The sequence below is a fragment of the Pan troglodytes genome, chromosome 11, assembly GCF_028858775.2.
Source record: "Pan troglodytes isolate AG18354 chromosome 11, NHGRI_mPanTro3-v2.0_pri, whole genome shotgun sequence".
Lineage (NCBI taxonomy): Eukaryota > Metazoa > Chordata > Mammalia > Primates > Hominidae > Pan > Pan troglodytes.
In genome coordinates, this window is record NC_072409.2 from 39,500,855 (window position 1) to 39,521,037 (window position 20,183).

Here is a 20,183-nt window from a genome sequence, read left to right on the forward strand (position 1 = left end):
AAACTTTTTTTCTTTCGTTTACTTTTCTTCCGCCCTATACCTCCTTCCCCCTTCACTATCTTTAGTACCAATAAAAACCTAGAGGAGGCTTCTAATGACTCAAACCCCTTAAAGTATTCAGAACAAAGGCACCACCCGCCCCTTTTTGGGGTGTTCCATTTTCTCTGTGGAGTTTCAAGAGTCATGAGCAGATTCTTCTTAGGTCTAAAGCTCTGCTCTAATGTATTGTAAGACCTGACCTCTTTGGCTTTTGGGGGTACCAGAGATTACCTTATACTGGGAGAGGATTTGACCTTGGTGCGTATAATGGTGGATGAGAGTACAAAGTTAGAGGTGGCTGAGGACAATTTACAGGAAGAGGTCTTAGCTGTTTTTATTTTTTTCTCCTAGGAAGTTATTGTTTAGGACCCTAATTCTAGTTCAGAGGTACATTCTAAAGGGTGTCTTCTCCATCGCCTTTCCTCCTGAAATTAATCTCCATTGGCTAGTGTGAGCATTTTGCATGAGGAACTGAACTATTGTTTTCACAGATAAATGGGAGAATGAGTTTCCTCAGCTTCAAAGAGAAAGGGCATTTTGCTCCTCCTAGCTGAAAGGTGCCCCTGGGTGACTGGAGGGCAAGTGGGAGTGTCTGGGGGGTTGACCCCCCCCATGACATGCAGCAACCCTACAGGGAACCCCCAACAAAATTAGTTTAAAAAGCCTCATTCAGGAAGGGCATATAGGAGCTGGTCACTTTGCATTTTGATTTTGAGCCTCTTGGAGGTGCTAGAACTACACAGAGAGAAACTGAGACACGTAAGAGGGTGGAAATGGCTCAGTGGTGACACACTGTAGAGTCTCACCCACAACCAGCACACTTTGACACACTCCACTAAAATGCTAGGCCACAGCTCAGTTCGTCCCTTAAAATAAAAAATAAATAAATAAAAAAGGCCGGGCACGGTGGTTCATGCCTGTAGTCTCAGCACTTTGGGAGGGATCATGAAGTCAGGAGTTCAAGACCAGCCTGGCCAATATGGTGAAACCCTGTCTCTACTAAAAATACAAAAAAACTAGCCGGGCATGGTGGCATGCACCTGTAGTCCCAGCTACTCAAGACGCTGAGGCAGGAGAATCACTTGAACCCAGGAGGTGGAGGTTGCAGTGAGCCGAAATTGTACCATTGCATTCCAGCCTGGGCAATAGAGGGAGACTCCGTCTCAAAAAAAAAAAAAAAAAAAGGTGGGAAACAAATAATCTAAGAATAAGGAAAAACAAGGAGAATGACCCTCTTTCAGGCACTCTGTTGGTTTTATGGTGCCTCTTCTTGCAAGTTTTTTTGTAAAATGGACATATAGGGCATTTTCATGCACAATTACAGCAAGAAAAATTCAGAGCCCAAAAGTCAATCTGCAACTATAAAGTTCCTAAGTTCTCTATCTCTCTGCTTTCTTCTCTGCCTCTGCCTGCTTTAAGTCTGCTGTTACATTTCTCCTGAGATAAAATCCACTGTTTGCATCATACATTTATTTTTGTTATTGTTTCTGCAGGACAATGTGTTTGTATTAATATTTCATGGCTAGAGTTCTGAAGTTAAAGCTACAGGATTTTTGGTTGTATGAGTATGTATGTGTGTGTTTATGTGTACATACACATATTTTGTTGTGCTTTTCGCTATAAGGTATGACATTGGCTTAAAGAGTACTCATAAATTAAACGATAAACCCAAATGCTTTTCAAGTTCACATGACTTAAGTCTTTAATAAGCTAGCTTTAAAATTACTGGTAAAGCAATATTAGAAATGTCTTAAGAATTGCCAGCATACATTTTTGTTTGCATTTGTTGATCAAGCAATTTCATACTTATCCCTGCCAAATACTATAAGGTGTCAAAATTTGGCATAAGAGTTACAAAACTATAAACTCAGCCCAAAACAGGATAACCTTTGCTTGTGTACTGTCTGATAAATAAGACAAGAACATTAGTTTAATGAAAATAGCTAAATCTTGATTTAGTAAAATAACCATATATTTAATCTTAAGGTTCTACTTAGGTAAACACCAGAAATTCACAGGCTATAAAATGGTTGGCAGAGAAATAACTTTAAATAATGACTATTGCAGTTTTCATAAATACAGTAATCTAGGTACAGTATTAAAAATAATTAGGTAAATGTAATGGGATAAATACTTACAGACAAATGTCATAATTTAGAATCTAAAGTTAAATTAAATAATAGATATTTCATTAGTTGGGTATTTTCCAATTAAAAAATATATTGTAAGAAAACATTCTTTCTAAAAAAAGTGTTTTTTTTAAAAGGTGAATAATTTTTTTCTCATTCAAAGCTTATTTAAAGGTTATGTATAAAACAAGGTGAAGGGAATCAGGAAATGAGAGAGATGTAAAGAAAGTTATAGAAATAAAGAGGTAATTTTGGTAAGAAAGCTTAAAGAAAAATAATTTTATACAAGAAAGGATCTTTTATGGTAAATTTTGTCCTAGAATAAAATGACTGTTTGTTGTTTTTTTTTTTTTCTTCAGAAAGAGGGATGCTCAGGAAAACTAGAAAGTCCAAGCATGTCAGAAATGGTCTGTTTACATCATAAGAAGAAGACAGATGAAAAAAAAAACTTTCATATGAGCAAGTTGTCTACAATTAAAGGGAAATTATTTAAAATGGTCTTTCCAGAGATTGGGTTTTGATTTTTAAAAAACCACTTATACACTAAAGAATTGGTTTGAACTACAAAATTTTCTTAAGGTATTGCTTTACTCTTAATAAATTACAAGGCATTATAATTTTTTTACACAAAGTTCGACTTTTATTGCATCTTGCTCTTTTCTGTTTTCTCTCACCTTTTAAAAGGCCTGAAATAATAACTAATCTTCAACTCATTTTCAGCTCCTGTAAGATTTTTTTTTCCTCTGGTTCTAAATGTTGTGGCCTGATGCTAAAAAAAATGTTTTATCTTAGAGATCTAAAAGGAGTATTTTCTTCCAATATAATATTCCCCATAGAGAACAGCAGTCGCACTGCAGAAGGTCTTTTCTTTTGCCTTTGGGTAACTGGCCTAATAAACAGATCTTACACTTTATCTAAATAATTCCTATGTCATTATAACTAAGTTTTAGTTTGCTTAGAAAAGACTCAGATTAACAAAAAGAATATTTTTTTAATTAAGGTTATTACGTCCGTATAACTTTCTGTGAAGGGAGCCGAAGGCCCATGGGATGTGACCAACTCAGCATTCCACTGGAGGCTATATGATCGAACAGCAAACTGTTTATCATGAATGCAGGATGTGAGCAAACTCACAAGTGTTCCTGCCGACAGAAGGTTTGCTGGAGGCAATCACTCCCTGGTGCCGAGGTTATCTACTGCAACATCTAGAGCCTGTTGTTTGAGGAATGCAGTCTTGCAAGCCTACTCTGGACTGAGCAGCTGACCCCTTCTTCCACTCCCCTTCTCACTGTCTCTTTTGCCTAATAAATATGGAGGGCTGTGTAAAGCTCAGGGCCCTTGTCCACTAGAGGCAAGTTTCCCCTGACCCCTTCTTCCAGATATACTCTTTTGTCTCTTGTCTTTTATTCCCACATTTGCCCCCATTTGTTCAGTCCACCAGGGATCATGGCAGGTTACATAGTGGCGCCCGGAACAGTGACAGAACCAGGTGCTCTACATTTCTGTATGTGCTTTTAAAGTACTTGTGCCATTAAGTTACAGGGCTTTGATTCCTGGGTCTAAGAAGGACACCAAGTCCTGCTAAATCTTAAACACTGACAGCAGTTAAAGCCTCACCTACAGATCCTGTAGAAGATGTCAACCAAAATAAACTGTTCGTGAGACATAGGGCCAAAAATTAAAGCTATTCAACTCCTCAAGGTCCAAAGACTATTGCAGAAGAGGTGGGCACATGAGATTATAAGGGAAGATTTGGAGAGATAAAATAAGTTTAGTTTCTCTATAAATTAACCATTAATGTCAAAGGCATGCTGATGCAAGACCAGCATATCGGCCCCTGTGTCAGATTAACAAGGTTTTCTCGGAGCATTAACCCACTCCTTAATAAAGGTTATAAAGTTTATAAAAAGGCATGGAAACTATATCTTATGGTCAAGATGATTAAAATTTTATAGATTGTTTAAAAATTTTTGAAAAACAAATTTAATTGGCCTCCTGTTGTTTTTATTAGGGCTAATTGTTTGAGAAATCAATCTCTTCAATCCAAGAATAAATATTTTTGCCTTTTTTTTTTTTAACTCTTTGAGGTATCACTTTGGCTAAATGAATGACTTATTTTACAATGACCTGTGATCCTATTTTGTGATATCAAGTGTTTTATACTTTTTATATTTGACAAAATTTCCAAAGTCAAATTCTAACTTAGGTCCCATTAATTTTTTGATTTTCAGAACCAAGAAAGCTTTTCTTCTGAGCTATTATTCCCCTGAAGTCCAAAAGAGACATATTTGGCTTATTTGATATAATAAAATCATACAGGAAGTATTTTCAAATATGAAACAGTGTTTAACTTTCTTTGGATTATATTTACATAAATGTGTTATTAGTATGTGCTCAGAGTTGTACGAAATTCCTGTGATTCTGATATGTTTTAGCATATTTTATCAGTAGTAATTATTATGTAAAATTGCTGTATGCCAGAGAAGTAACCAAGTTTCCTTGTCAATTGTGCCTTTAACTATAACTGTTACAACACTTTTGTCATTCACAGTTGTTTTGCTTTTATCCCTTTCAAAAGGTGGTTTTATAATCGGCATAGGACTCTGATAGGTGCTCTTCAATGCAAGTTTTGAAGATTGTAATGTTAGAATAGAGAAAAAACTTCCAAGGCTCCCATGGAGAGCTGAAATGTTCATGAATAACATGCAGAACAGGAGTTAACTGTGGACTTTTAGAAGACTGAAAATCCTTTTATAACTTTTTGCTTAAAACATTGCGGATCCTTTTTTTGTTTGTTTATCAGAGCCAAGAAAACTTTTCTTTTGAGCTATTTACAGCTTTTAACAATTGAGTAGCCAGGCGCACTGGCTCATGCCTGTAATCCCAGCACTTTGGGAGGCTGAGGCAGGTGGATCATCTGAGGTCAGGAGTTTGAGACCAGCCTGACCAACATGGTGAAACCCCATCTCTACTAAAAATACAAAAATTAGCCAGGGGTGGTGGCACATGCCTGTAATCCCAGCTACTTGGGAGGCTGAGCCATGAGAATCGCTTGAATCCAGGAGGCGGAGGTTGCAGTGAGCCGAGATCATGCCACTGCATTCCAGCCTGGGAGACAAGAGAGAAACTCAGCCTCAAAAAAAAATGAGTAAAATATACGCATATAAACAAAATTTGGAGCATATTTCCACCTGATCTCTCCAAAAATTTGGTAATTAGTTGTGAGTATTCTTAACTTACAATATAATTATTTGTGTAAGTGTGATAACAATCTGTTTTCTTTTGTAACAGAGCACAACTGGAGACACTGGTTATTTTACCATGGTTTTGACTGGAATGGCATGCTATCAGATACAGACTCCTTTAAGGAACCAAAGTTGATTTATAGAGCCAATAAAAGCCCCTTGGGAAAGCTGGCCTCATACCTTGTCTACACAATCTCTGTACAGGTTTCTGACCTGTGGTAAGTAAAGAATGCCACTTTCTGACAGGTCCAGGAGCCCCAAGTTTTCTTGAGACCTCAAGGTGAGGCCTTCACCCAATTAATACAGGTATTTGCAGGCATGGGCTGTCCTTAAGGCCTCAAAGTCAAATCTGAGATTCTTTATGGAATAAAGCTCCAGCAAAGTCAATTAAAAAAAAAGAAGAGCCTATATGGCAAATAACTATTTTTGCTGACTTTATGCAAATACTCAGGCCAAGTATAATAAGACTAAAACTTAATTTGCAAATGAAATTGTCCTATGATTTTTCTTTAGTGAAAATGGGACTGGAAAAAGAAAACTTATGTTTTAAAATAAACTATAGAACACCTGTTGTTAGATTTTGGTCTTGCCTAATGTTTTTCCATTTTTATTATTTTCTACAGTTTGGACTGAATTCTAAAATTTGTACTGGCTACAAGTCTCCAAAATAATGTCTTCAAATTTTTTTCTTCTTCTTTTCCATTTTTTCCCCATTTTTGAAATCACTAAAATTAAGCCATGCTTTCTTAAAGCCCTGCAAACTGAAGCTAGACAACTTAAACTTCAGAGGAAAATAACAGCAACCTATTTACATAATAAGCCACTTTCATACCTGCCTACTGATGCATGGACTTCAGAGTAATATGACCTATATCAATTTTCCAGGATTGTTCTTCTTTTTTTATTTGTTGTTTTTCTCCCTCCTGCTATTTTCTCTTGTAGGGCATGAGACTTCACAGCCTGATAAAAATGAACTTTCCTAATAACATGGCACCTACCTGTCTAGGAATAAACCCTCCTAGCCATGAGAAATCAACTAAACCTGAAACTAGAGACTCATTTTCTTTAAAATGCTTTATCTGAAAGATTTTAAAAAGAAAAGGGGGAAATGTGAAAGGAAAATAAATCTCAGGACCCCAAAAATCACTAAGCCAAAGGGAAAAATGAAAATGGAAATTGCTTAGGGCAAAACTGCCTCCCATTCTATTCCTTTAAAAGGTATCTACTAAGATAAGAAAGGTACATACCTCCCTCACAATTTGTCCTTAAGGAAATTCCTTACAGACAAAGGACAGACAGAACTCAAAGTCATCCCTCTGCTCACTGAGATAAATGCATATCTGATTGCTTCCTTTGGAAAGGCTAATCAGAAACTTGAAAGAATGCAAGCGTTTGTCTCTTATCTACCTATGACATGGAAGCCCCCTCCCTACTTTGAGTTGTCCTGCCTTTCTGGACCGAACCAATGTACACCTTACATATATTGATTGATGTCTCATGTCTCCCTAAAATGCACAAAACCAAGCTGTGCCCCAACCACCTTGGGCACATGTTGTCAGGACCTCCTGAGGCTGTGTCACAGGTGCATCCTTAACCCTGGCAAAATAAACTTCCAAAATTGACTGAGACTTGTTTCAAATACTCTTTGCTTTACAGCTGATACACCTCCAGTAACTAGGATCTCACCACCTCTACAGATAGCCCTTCTATTTTCAGACAACCCTGCTAGTCAAATTCTAGTTTCTATTAAGCTAGGACTTGGTAGAACCTGATCCCTGGCTTTCCCACTCTGTCATAAGTGCCTGGACATTAAAGAAAGTGGAAGACAGGGAAAGGGAGGGGAGGTGGAGAAGAAGAGGAGGAGAAAGGAAAGGGCAACTGGAAGAGGAAGAAGAAGGAGAAGGAGACAGCCACTTTGTTCACTGAAAGAATCCATGTAACTGCCCAGTGGCCTGAGGCACCATCAGTGCATGTCCCCCACTTCCACCCCCGGCCACACTGCAAGGTCTCCCAGCATGGATGCTAAAAGGCTGAAGGCTGCCTGACCAGCACACACACACCAGGGGCACAAGTGCGTGCAATGACATCAAAGGCCAGCGTTGTTGATCTGTGATGTCCTGATGACCCCAGCCATTCACTCACTCAGCAGATACTCATTCAGTGCCTATCATTGGTCAGGAATGAAGTATGTCAATGAACAAAATATTGTATCAGTAATCTCTGTTCTAGCAGAGCTTACATTCTGGTAGGGAGCCAGACATGAACTATTTGCCAAGTTTATTATCAACTACAATGATGATGAGGCCTTTTGAGGACAAGAATAGGGAGAGTTCACAGTCTGGAATGACATCTTCTTGAGGAAGTGGTGTTTGAGCTGAATTCTGAAGGATAAGCTAGAATTAAAAGGAGAGAAGGGAGAAAGGTTCTCAGCAGAGAGAAGAGGGTATGAGGCATGATGAGGGAAGAGGTATGAGGAAGAGAGGCATGATGGAGAAACTAGAAGAAGGTCAGTGTGGCTGAAGTGCTGCTGAGAGGCAGAGAGGACGGGCCCAAGAGGTGGTCAGCAAGGCTAGGTAGGCCAGACCCTGCAAGGGCTCTCAGGCCAGGTATGGGAGCTGGGTCTGCAGGGAAGGGCGATGGGAAGCTTCCAAGAAGTGGGGCTGAAAGACTGGAGACAAGCTGTGAGAGGATGGAGGAGGCCAGACAGGGCCCTTAGCAATTGCCTGGGCTGGGGACACGGCAGCTCAGCACAGGGGCCAGCATTGGAGGAGGACAGAGCCGGCGATTCATGATGTGTTTGGGCAGAAAAATCAACAAGACTTGATGCTTGATGGGATGTAGAACTTAAAGAAGAGAGAAGAAAATTCTGGATTAGGTGACTGGAGGATGATGGTCCCATTCATTTGAGGTGGGAACATAGGAGGAGTGGAAAGGAGGAGTTCGGGTTTGAATCAGCTGAGCTGGAAGAACTTGAGGGCACCCATAGTAGAGACAGCACAGGGACAGACTGGCCAAGTGCCTTGGGATGATGTGCCCTGCCTTCAGGAGCTGGACAGTGTCTGTGCACTGCACGAGGAGAGGGCTAGGAAGGCCTGGCCGTGCCCTCTGACCCCTGCTGGGGCCTGCCACCTGCAGCCTGACCCCCCCACTGCCCTCCAGGAGCCCGCCACTCCTCCATTCTGGCTCCCACCCCCTGTGGGTGGAGGCAGCAGGGTCCTGCATGCAGCCTTGGGACAAACCCCACCTCTCCAACTCACCCATCCCCAGGGCCCAGCTGCTCACTGACCTCCAGGGGCTTCACCACACTCACCGAGGCCTTGGCAAACTCCACCCCTGAGTGAGTATTTGGTCAGAGATCCCTGTGCCTCAGGCTCCCATGGGTTTGCTGAGCAGGAGCCCCACACTCTGAGAAGGCCAGGAGCTGCTCCCATCGTGACCTCAACCTCTAGGCACTGTACGATCCTTACCACAGTGGCCTCTTCCCCGAGGCTCTGGGCGGACATGGAGAGGTCCAGCTCCCCGGGGGCCACACCACTGGCCTCCACTTCCCCAGGCATGCTGGCGAGTGCCTCGGCCTCCCCTGCTGCTGTTGCTGCTAGACCCTCTTCATTATCTGGACCCTGAATAGAAAGTCAACAGGAACCACGTCAGTGCCCCATGATGCTGATCCTCCACACTGTGGTGAGGAACAGAAGGCCAGGGCCCCTCAAAGCACCTGCACACCAAGACCTCACTTCACATGGAAACCCACAGTGAGACATCAGACAGAAATATGGAAGCCTGGTTCCTCACACCACTCATGCTGCGAGACCACCCCAGCATCCCACCCGTGTGGTGTGCCACCAGCCACTCCCTGCCAACCCCGAGGGGCATGTGCTCACCAATAGCCCTTCCAAGCTGTGTCCCCTAATCAGAGAGTGCAGCTTCTACTGGTGCTTAAGTCACTGTGTTGAAACAAAAGTCTAGGTCCTCAGACTCCACAGCTTTCTTGTTGAAGCAGTAGTCTACCCTCGTGGACCACTCCCTGTCCCACTCTCTCCCTAGCCCAGTGCCATCTGGCTTCCACCGCTCCGATAGCCCTGAAGCTGCTCTCCCCAAGGCCACTCACCGTGAATGGACAAATTCAACGGATGTTTCTCAGTCCCTTGCTCACTGGGACTTCTGGGAGGATCTGACATTGTTGGCCACATCCCAGGGCAGGCTGGCACCACCACTCACCCAAACTCCAACACAGCCCCGAAGCCCGGCCTCTTTCTCCAAGTTTGCTTCCCCACTCTTTCTCCTCTCAGTAGTCAGAATGATCTTTCTGGAATTCTAATCTGGCTACATCCATTCCTTGTTTCTTACCCTTCAGTGACTCCCCACTTCTGCTGAATCTTCTCTGTGTCCTTAGAGCCTCTCCAGCCATTTCTCCCCGACCCCTGGCTCACGCTTGACCCCACAGGTATGCTGCCCTTCTTCAGGCTTCAGGCCTTTGCTCCTGCCAGCCCACCTTGCTGAAACACCTGTTTCACCCCCTCTGCTAGGCGACTTCTACTTACCCTCTCAGGCCCGCCTTCAGCATCCTTTCCCCAGGAAACTTCTGTGCCCCTGAGTCTGGGCTCTAGGCCCCTTTTTCAGTGCTCCCAGGGCATCCTGTGCTTCACCTACCACTGACCACAGCCCCTCTTACCACCCTGTCCTCAGGAATCACGTCTATCCTATTTACTATCCATCCCTGAAACCAGGCCTAGTGCCCAGCACAGTGTAGGGCTCTGCACACCGCCACTGAATGGGTCAATGCTATTTAGTGCTTACTCCGACAGACTGCCCCCATGAGACTGTCACTGTGTTTCACAGACAGATAGGGAAAGCCAGTGACTGCTCCCACCCAACACAACCCACAACCCCAGACACAGGTGAAGGGGAGCTTGCACTCTGAGCTACTTACTGGAGTGACCCCTTCCTCTGCGTTCTCGGTGGACATAGAGAGGGTTGGTCCCCCGGTGGGCACACTGCTGGCCTCTGCTTCTCCAGCAGTGCTGATGGGCACCTCGGCCAGCCCCGCTGCTGTTGCTGCTAAATTCTGAAAACAAAGGCATCACAAGAGACCATGTCTCTGGGCTCCCATCAACATGCCTGTGGCTGGAGAGAACAGACTGCCTAACCTTCTCCAGCCACCTGCATTTCTGTAGCTTCTTTCTCTCAAGGACTTTCACATCTATGGTTTCATAAATCCAGGGATGGGAAAGACTGTCCAGGCACCTATGTCTGGTGTTTGATTCCCAGTATTGGTTTGCACCTCCATTAACACGGAAATCACTGCTCCTGAGTCAGCCTGGTCTAGCTCTAGATACTTCTACTGAAACCCATCGCCTCCCTGTGACCTCCCCATGTACCCATCCAGAAGGCATTAGACAATGTCTTTGCCCATGAAGGTGCTTCAGAAATGTGTAGGCAGCACCTCTGTCCTCCTCAGCCATCTCTAGGCTGGGAGACAGAGACATTCCTGCTTCTTCTCTCTCCCTGTGACTCAGTTTCCTTTGGGAATGTACAGGCAGATTCTCTGAAGGTTTCATAGCAATGGGAGAAATGGAAAGAGAGAGCAGCTTTGGGGCTGGTGACAGCAAACTATGTTCTATCTTCATTTCCCAAAGCTTGTTCATTTATTGCAAAAATGTGGTTCTTTTGGTTACAAAAAACACCAGGCTAATCAAAGTTAAAAAGATTTCCTTGCCGCAGGATTTCTCAGAATCTATAAAAAGAGGAATGTAGAGTGCAGCATTTCCCAAAGTCATTTGACCACAGAGCCCCTTTTTCATAAAATGTATTAAATCCTTGCAGAATTACTGTCTCAAAAAACAGTTAGAGGAAAGTTGAGGTCCCAGGATGTTAAAATGAGACTCTTTCTGACTCAGCGTCAGCTAAAGCCCCAAAGGGCAAGTGCAATTTCACAGGCATCAGGTAATCTCCCCATGCTAAAACAAGGAAATGGCACCCGTTCTACCAGCTCCTGCCCATCTCCTACCTCTAGGCTGTGTAAGAAACCACACAGGACTCATTTTGGGGTTGAGTGCCTGGAGAGCAAGAATTCCTTTGGAAAGAATTTTCAGTGTACTGCGGCTCTTCTCCTCCCCTCTACTCACTCCAAACCATTTGGTGAGCTGGGTATGTATTTCCTGGAATTTGGGAGGCTCAGGGACTGGTGTCTGATTTTTTCCAGGGAGACAAAAGGTGAAAGGAGGGAGCCCTTTAGATTCAGAGTTGGGAGAGAGGGACAAAGGAAGACAGGGGAAGGGGAGAGGAGAGGAGGGGGAGGTGAGGGAGAAAGAGAAGAGGAGGGAAGTGGGAAGAGGAGGGGAGGGGAGAAAAGGGGAGGGGAGGGGAGAGGAAGGGAGGGAATAAAAGGGGAGAGGAGGGAAGGAGGAGGTGAGAGGGAAAGGGGAGAGGAGGGGAGGGGGATGGAGAAGGGAGGGGTATTTGTCCTGCAGTTGTTTTGCTGGAGATAGACAAGATAAAATCTCTCCAAAGGGAGCTGGCTGAAATGGGCTGTACTCAAAGGGCCATGCAGAAGATCTGGGCAACCTGTATGGGGTGGAAGCCCGGGCAGAAGTTACAAGGCAAACTATGGAACTTTGATCCTAGATCCCCTGCAGGAAGACCTCCCAGGAACCACAAAAGCCCCCATAAGAGAGAGTTCCAACAATCAGGCATCTTCCACACCAAAAGCCCAGATCACAATTTGACCAGCCAAGTACAACTGTGTCCATTTCTCCAGGTGGGCCAGCCCCTGCAGATGTTAAAAATAGCTCTAGAGGATGGGGAGATCATGAGGATAAGGAGGAGAGAGAAGTAAGAAAATAGAGAGGAAACCCCTAACCATGCTTCCCTTTCCTGGCAGTTTCCTAGTCTATAGTAGGCCTGAGTACAGAAGGGGAGAAACTGTGTTTGTAATTTTGTTGAATTTTTGATATTATGCTGGGCTTGACTTTTAAATATCTGTGAAAATTGACTGTTACCAGATAGTGACTGAGAGAGCTGTGAGAACTGTCTTAAGTTTTCATCCCAGGAGAAGGGAAGGAATGAGCTGGTGTTGTGGGTTTTCAGCAGGGGCCATTGTGAGAAAACTATTTATGCTTTAATTTTGCACCCTAGGGAGCCCAGCATTTCAAAAACTGCCTTCACAGGTGTAAAAGCCAATTACCAAACAATAGCATGAACGCACCTGCAGTTAATCTGATTCTGTCTTGAGGGGGACTCAAAGGGCTGATAAGCTATGTGCCTTCACAACTGAGCAGGAGGGCAGGGGTGCGTTGGTGAGGCCTGGACGCTCGTCACAGGCAAGTGTGAGGACAAGCTTGCACTGCATATCCCCCACCAGTCCTGTGCATCCCTGGAGAGCCTCTGTGGCCCTGGGACTCTGACCTCCTCTGTACCATGAGGACAGAAGCAATCTTGATGCTGTTCAACCAAAACCCTTGTGGTTCCCTCTGGTGCTCAGTAAAATCATCATCAAGTTTGAAATAAGCAAACAAGCCTACTACTGACTAATCAAATGAAATTTACCATCTACTCACCTTTTCTTCAGCAATGTCAAGGAAGGCCCCAGCCCCTGAGCCGCTGTCAGTAATGGGGTCACCATCCACAGAATGAACCCCCTCCAGTGTGTCATTCAGGATCTCACCAGACCCTATAGGAAGCAGGCATTCTGCTATCAATAACTACATTTTGCAGTCTTGGAAAAGAATGAGGTATCTCTTCACCAGCTAACTTGGAAAGATGTTCAGATACCATGACACAGGGTCAAGAGGGGGAAAAAAACAAGTTGCAGAACAACATACATGGCAAAGCATGTGTGGTTTCCATTCCAGGCTCTGGCACCACCTGCAGGCAAGTCGCTCAACTTCTGCCTCAAGTTCCTTATCTAGAAATGGGGAATTACAATAATTCCTACCTCATAGGGTTGTTTTGAGTACTGTGTGTCACAAGGACTAAGTAAGTTAATGCAAATAAAGCATTGAGGACAGCCCCTGGCATATAGTAAGCAATTGATAAATGTTCATTGTTGATATGGTTTTACGTGTGTAAAATAGAAAAAAAAAGTATGAGTATAGATGTCGTATCATTATTATATATATAACATATTCATGTTATGTAACAATGATTACTATATGACATACATAATATATACATATATGTATATGTATATGCTCATATATTTATATACTTGGCTAAACCAGTGTTTAGTACTGATATTTTCCAGAAGATAGGAGTGTAAGAAAAGGAAACTATTATTTTTCTGGTTTATACAACTGAGCATTAATTTAATTGTTCCCACATGCATATATTTCTTTTGCAATTTAAAAAGCAGCCCGGAATCCCAGCACTTTGGGAGGCCGAGGTGGGCAGATTACTTGAGGTCAGGAGTTCGAGACCAGCCTGGCCAACATGGTGAAACCCCATCTCTACTAAAAATACAAAAATTAGCCAGGTGTGATAGCACATGCCTGTAACCCCAGCTATTTGGGAGGCCAAGGCAGGAGAATCACTTGAACCCAGGAGGCAGAGGTTGCAGTGGGCAGAGGTTGTAGTAAAGCTGAGATTGTGCCACTGCACTCCAGCCTGGGTGACAGAGTGAGATTCCATCTCAAAAAAAAAAAAAAAACGCAAATGGATTTTTGAAGCAAAGAAAAGTTATTCATTGGCCGGGCATGGTGGCTCATGCCTGTAATCCCAGTATTTTGGGAGGCCAAGGCAGGAGGATCATTTGAGCTCAGGAGTTCATGACCAGCCTTGGCAACATAGCGAGACCCCATCTCTACTAAAAATAAAAAAAATTAGCCAGGCATTGTGGCATGTGGCTGTAGACCCAGCTGCTCAGGAGCCTAAGGAGGGAGCTCATGCCTGGGAGGTCAAGGCTGCAGTGAGCCATGATTGTGCCACTGCGCTCCAGCCTGGGTGACAGAGCAAGACCCTGTCTAAAAAAAAAAAAAAAAAAAAGAAGAAGAAGAAGAAGAAAAAGAAGTTGTACTACCATGACTGCACGCCTGTTATGGCTGGGCCCATGCCAAGATTGTCCCATGCACTCCCTCCGGCAACCCTCCTGCTGGCCCACCTGTCCTGCCCACCGGGACCCCTCCCACCACCTTCCTGCAGGTGGGCAGATCCTGGTTGGGGATCCCACTATCACCCCATGACAGGTGTGACCTGCCGGATCCACACGTTAATACCTCAGTATTATTAACCCTGGGAATGAGACTGAGACTGGGAAGGGCCCTGAAGCCAGGTCAGCCTGTCCCCGGGCCAGGCCCTTCCCACACACGCTGTGCTCACGCAGGTCCCATGGTCACAATAACTCTGGAAGAGGTGCCAAATCCTCCAAAGGACTCTGCCCCCCTCCCCACCCACTCCTGTCCCATCCTGTGATGGAAGAGTGGCCAGCACGGGTCGAGCACTCTCGTCTTCCCTGCTCTGACCACCAGGGGGTGCCGTGCAAGCAGCCGATTGCCTGTCCTCCAAGGCCTGACCCCTGGGAAGAAGGAGGTGGGGTGGCCCCTTCCACGGGTCAAGATGGTGTCAGGGAAGCTCTGAATGCAAATATTAGGGGCTTTGCTTAGCCAGGGCTTTCTCCCACCATCTGGGCTGTCTACACATCAAGAAGAAAAGGACACTTTGGCTAGCTCCGTTGCTTTCAACTGACCTTTTGTCTGCTAGATAAGGAGTGTGGCTGATCCCGGGAACAGGCGAGCTGCGTTGGGATCAGAGCCCAGTCCCCACGTGGACCTCATCTTCTCAGTCTAGGAAAGCCCTCGCCCCAGCCCCTTCGCCTTAACCCCTTGCTGAGAGATCCTAATTCCACCCCTGAGAAAAGCATTCGCAATTCAGAAGCCACTTCCACAACTGCGGCCAGATTCAGCCCTCTCATCCACCCAGCATCGGGGATTGTTCATGCTCCCAGAGGACAGCTAAGGAATCTGAAGCTTGGAAACTGATCAGCAACTTGCCCCAGGCCGACAGCAAATAGGGGGCTAGGCAGGGCCTCCTTCCAAGCTGTCTGACTCTCCCCAGCGGGCAGTATTTCCACAGCAACACCCTGCCTCCTTGGCTCTGTCATGAAGTTATTAAATTATCCTACAATTTTTTCTCTCCAGTTCTCTATACTTTCTCTGACCCACAGACTCCCCAAATTTAGTTGTTAAAATAACACTCATTAACTGATGGCAGAAGCAAAAAGAATAGTGATACGTATTATTGTAGAAGACTTGTATTAATAAAATACAGAAGTACAATAAAAAAAGTAAAAACCATCCATAATCCTACCCCTCAGAGATAACTGCTTATAACATTTTGATGAATATTACGTCTAATATGTGATGTATCTAATACACACACATCGCTCTACATAGCTATATGTAAATAGATATAAATAACATATATTCAAAATTAGGGTCATAGACATAATTTTGGAATTTGCTTTTTTGGTGGAATATACCACGAGCATGTCCCTGGGTCATTAAATCTTCTGTATCACCAGTGTCAGGGCTGTATGTATGAATGAAATAAAATTTGGCCGACCAATCCCTACTGTGGGCAGTTTGGGTTATTTTTGTTCCTAAGAACAGTGCTGCCAGGAATGATCTTGTACTTACATCTTCAGTCTGAAGTGACGGCCCCTCTGAGAAATGACAGAAACCACAAGCGATCTCAGGGCTTGGGCATATGCCAAGCTAGTACCTGGGGGATAGTGTTTGATGCCTGGGCTTTTACCAGTGCTCCTCTGCACGGGTAGGGGGACAAGAGGCAGGGGCCAGAGCCCTGGATGGGCAGCCAGGGGACCAGCTTTTCTCCTAGGGACTGCTGCTGCCTTGCTGGGTAACTGGCCCCTCTCTGGCCATCAGTTTCTCACTTGTGCCACACAGGAGTTTAGCTGATCCTCTGAGAGTTGGGGAGTTTGTGGCAAAAGTCAGAATGGGTGGGGACTCTGGACTTAGCTCTTCCAAGTGTTGGTTTTTCCACCTATAAAATAGTGGCTAGTGCTACTGAGTAGGCGGTATGCTCTCGGTGTTGGAGACAAAATATCCAAACACTTGGCACACTGTAGGTATTCAACAAAGAGCAAGGATTATTACAAACTTTTCTGTTAAACCCCAGAAGGAATAGATTCTGGGAGTTAGAAGCTCCAGATCTGGGGGTTAGAAGCTCTGCTATCTGAGATCAAATGCCAGCTCTGCCATTCACAAGCTGTTTGCTCCTGGCTGGGTTACTTAACTTCTCTGTGGCTCAATTTCCTCATCTTGTCTGTAAAATGAGGGTGGTTCTCACCCTTTCTTAAAGGGTTGAGGGGAAGGTTAAATGAGATTCTGTATGTTACATACATGGCCCTGGCTGGACACATAGTAATCACCCAATAAAAGGCCACTACATAGGCCTGTGCATCCGGACTTGCCTTGCTCAGGGCTGCTGTGCTGGATGATGCTCATGTTGGTGGTTTCCGGGGTCCCCTCGGGTACAGGTTCACCAGAAAGTTCCATGTCCTCAAAGGGGGAGGATGGAGTTGGAGGTGTGTTTATGGGTTCAACTTTTGCTTCTTTGGGCTGAAGGGAGGAAAAATGAGATGCAAAATGATTTACTTGGCAGTAAAGCAGAAGAAATGACAGTGAATGTCACTGAAGAAAATAATATATCCACAAGATGCTGAATAAACCAAGGGGAAAGCTTGGCCCCGCTTGGTGTCTACCTGGGCAATGGCTGCACCTCCCAGGGCCTGAAAGAGGTGCCTACTAGAGGTCATTAGATTCTATTCACTTGACAGTGAGACTATTCATCTCAGCCAAAGCTCTCTGAGCACAGGGACCACATTTCTGTGATTCCCAAATCCCAGGTCAGCCAGAGGAGGTGCCCAGTAAAGATCTGTTAAAGGAGGGAATGATTGAATGAATTAGTGAACAAATGAATGAACCAGGCTGCACTCAATAAACTGCATATAAATTCAATGCCAGATATGAAAACACCTATGAAAATGAAAGACGGGTATGGTTCCTTCCGAGGAAACTTCAGCATCTATATAGCTTTCCCAAAGCCAGTCAGTGTCTTAACCAACATTACCAACTAGAGAAAAACAAACAAACAAAAACCCAACAGAAACACAGAGTGCTTCCGTGATCTACGCAGAAATCCTGGCATGGGCTCCAAAAGTCACAGCATCACCCCTGGACCCAAGCAGCAGCTTGTGGGACCCAGCGCTTGTCAGCATTCAGATAGCCTCATCACTTTCTAAGCTAAAGGGGCTGGGGGTGCATGGAAGAATCCTGCGAATCAGTGTTGAACTCGTGGTATGAACAAGAAACCAATCTTTGTTTTGTAAGGCACTAAGATTTTTGAGGTTAATTTGTTACTGCAGCATCACTTACCTTTCCTGACTAATAACAGAAGGTTATTTCCTTAATTCAGAATCTAGTAAATCAATAAATTTCTGGTCCATGGAACAAGGAGGATTCTTGGAAGCCCCATCATTTAGAATTTAATAGTTCATTTCTTACAGTCAGACCTGGATCAAATCCCAGCTCTCCACTTATAAGCTCAGTTATGTGGGCAAGTCATGGAGCTTCACTGAACCTCAGCTTCCTCCTCTGTAAAAATGAGGACAATAAAGAACTACTTGAAGGCAGGAAATAGAAAATGCATGGAAGGGCTAAGCACACCTTTATGTTTAGTATATAAATATTCCATATTTGTTATTGAAAACACTGTAAGTGCAGATGAGCAAAAAGAGAAATCACCTTGAGTCCTAACACCCAGAGACAATCACCATGGATTCTATTGTACTGTAAAATCTTCAGGGTGGAGGTGGGAGGAAAGGCTTTAAGGAGTTGGGCCTTGGAGAATGAGCAGGGTTTCACAACATAGGGGTGGAGGGTTGATGAAAGTCAGGGCCTGGCAACTTGAGCTTGGCAAGAGCCCAGGGCTTGAGGAGGGAAGCAGTGGAACAGAGCCCAGGGAGGCAGGCAGAGGGAGGAGCTGGTTCTATGGGGAGAAGAATGGGCTTGAACCCAAGGGCCACAGGCAGCCACTGGGGAGCATCGGGCGAGGGAGTGGTGGGGGCAGCTGTGTGTTTTAGAGAGTCCTCGCTGGTGGCAGTGTGATCATGGACTAGGGGAGCTGAGGCTTACACCAGGTGACTGGGGGGTGGCAGTAAAGAAGTCCACAAGGCAGGAACCAGGGCAGCAGTGGGAGCAGACAGCAGGCACCTCCCCAGGGGAGGTTGTGAACAAGACCAGGTGGGATGTCTCCATTTCACCCAGATGGATGTTCATCTAGCAGGGAAGATAAAGACCCCTGCCCAGGAGGTTCCTCTCCTCTCCCTGTGAGGGATCAATGCAGAAGCCACTCCATCACTTGTTCAGGAACCAATGCTCAAGCCCCTGAATGCTCATCTCTAGTCTGGAGTGAGGCTGCTGGTGGCTGGTAGCAAAGGTGCTCTATAAGGCATTTGGACTTTGGGATGAGGCGGGCAGGGCAGGTGAGGGTTCAGGAAACATAGGAAGACAACGAGATGGGGGCTGAGCTCTGTAACTCAGGGTGGCTGAAGTTGTCAAACTCCCAACAAGGCATCCCAACCCCCCTGCAAGGACAGGGCATGGTTCTGGTGAATTGACCCTCAGGAGTGAGGGTAAGGGGACCTGCCTCAAATAGGTGGCTTTGGTTTTCAGAGGTCAATGTGAATGGGGATCCAGTGTGGCCTGTGACAAAATAGGAAACTCAAGTCTGAAGACTTGCTATTAAAAGTGTTGCAATTTGCTGAGTCCAGGCTCACGTCCACACAATCAGATTTACTCATTCTGCACATATTTCCAGAGGTCCTACCGTGTGCTAGGTCCTTGGCTGAGCCCTGGGGACACAGAAATGAATAACTAAGACAGCGTGTCTGTCCTCAAGCTGTCAGGCGATGGAGGATCCCCAGACCTAGACCAGACGCAATAAACCATGATTCGGTGTGATGCATGGGATGGCGGGAGTGAGAGCCAAGTGCGAGGAAGGGGCTTAGCTAAATAATGGCCTCCAAGGAGAGGATGTGGATTGGATCCTGAAGGCTAAGTAGGAACTTGCCAGGCAGAAATGGGAGCTGGGAGGGGCCCTCCAGGCAAACAGAACCACAGGAACTAAGGCGCCATGGAGGGGAGAAAGTGCTCAGTCTGTCCAGAGAACTGTGAGCATTTGGGTGTGGTTGGGAAAGAGGCCCTGGCTGAGGACCAGAATCACCTGCAGAGCTTTTTGTCAACACAGATTCTAGGATCTTTCACTCCAGATCTACTGAAGCTGAACATCCAGGTCTATAGCCCAGGCAAGAATCTGCTTTTAAAGACCAATCCCCCCGACACAGTGCCTCCCCATCCCCCCATGCCACCCCCACCCCCAACACACACTTACACACAAATGACCCTGATGCACAGCCAGGGCTGAGAACCACAGGGATGTTAATTCCAACAGCATAGAACTTTCTGAAAATGCAAAGAATTGGATAGCAAGGACCCCAATCCTAAATGGGGAAGAAGGCAAGGAGGGGCAGACTTTGTAGTCCCTGACCACTCAGAAAGTCTGCAATTCAGTTCACTGGCGACGGCTCATGTCTCAAAGGGTGGCAGGCTGGAAAGGCTGAGGATGGGGAAGTGAGATTCATTCCAAGAAAGAAGTTAGACAGACAAGGGGCGGGCGGGGACTGTCTGAGCTGAAGAGGGAAATTCCCCGTCCTAGAGGGTGGCTGCCGGAAAATGCCATAAAGCCCTTCCAGGAG

At 45.2% G+C, this 20,183-nt stretch overlaps 1 protein-coding gene across 3 annotated transcripts in view; it reads right to left on the reverse strand.

Moving 5' to 3' along the window:
• Positions 1–20,183, reverse strand: part of COL15A1 (collagen type XV alpha 1 chain) — a 126,861-nt gene that overhangs the window by 56,830 nt on the left and 49,848 nt on the right. For all 3 annotated transcript variants that reach the window (XM_016961321.4, XM_016961323.4, XM_016961322.4), the window contains exons 6-9: positions 16,839–16,986; positions 12,970–13,082; positions 10,344–10,478; positions 8,881–9,033 (exon numbers count right to left, since the gene is read on the reverse strand). In XM_016961321.4, the coding sequence (XP_016816810.3) occupies positions 8,881–9,033; positions 10,344–10,478; positions 12,970–13,082; positions 16,839–16,986 (549 nt within the window). The remainder of the gene's footprint in view (positions 1–8,880; positions 9,034–10,343; positions 10,479–12,969; positions 13,083–16,838; positions 16,987–20,183) is intronic.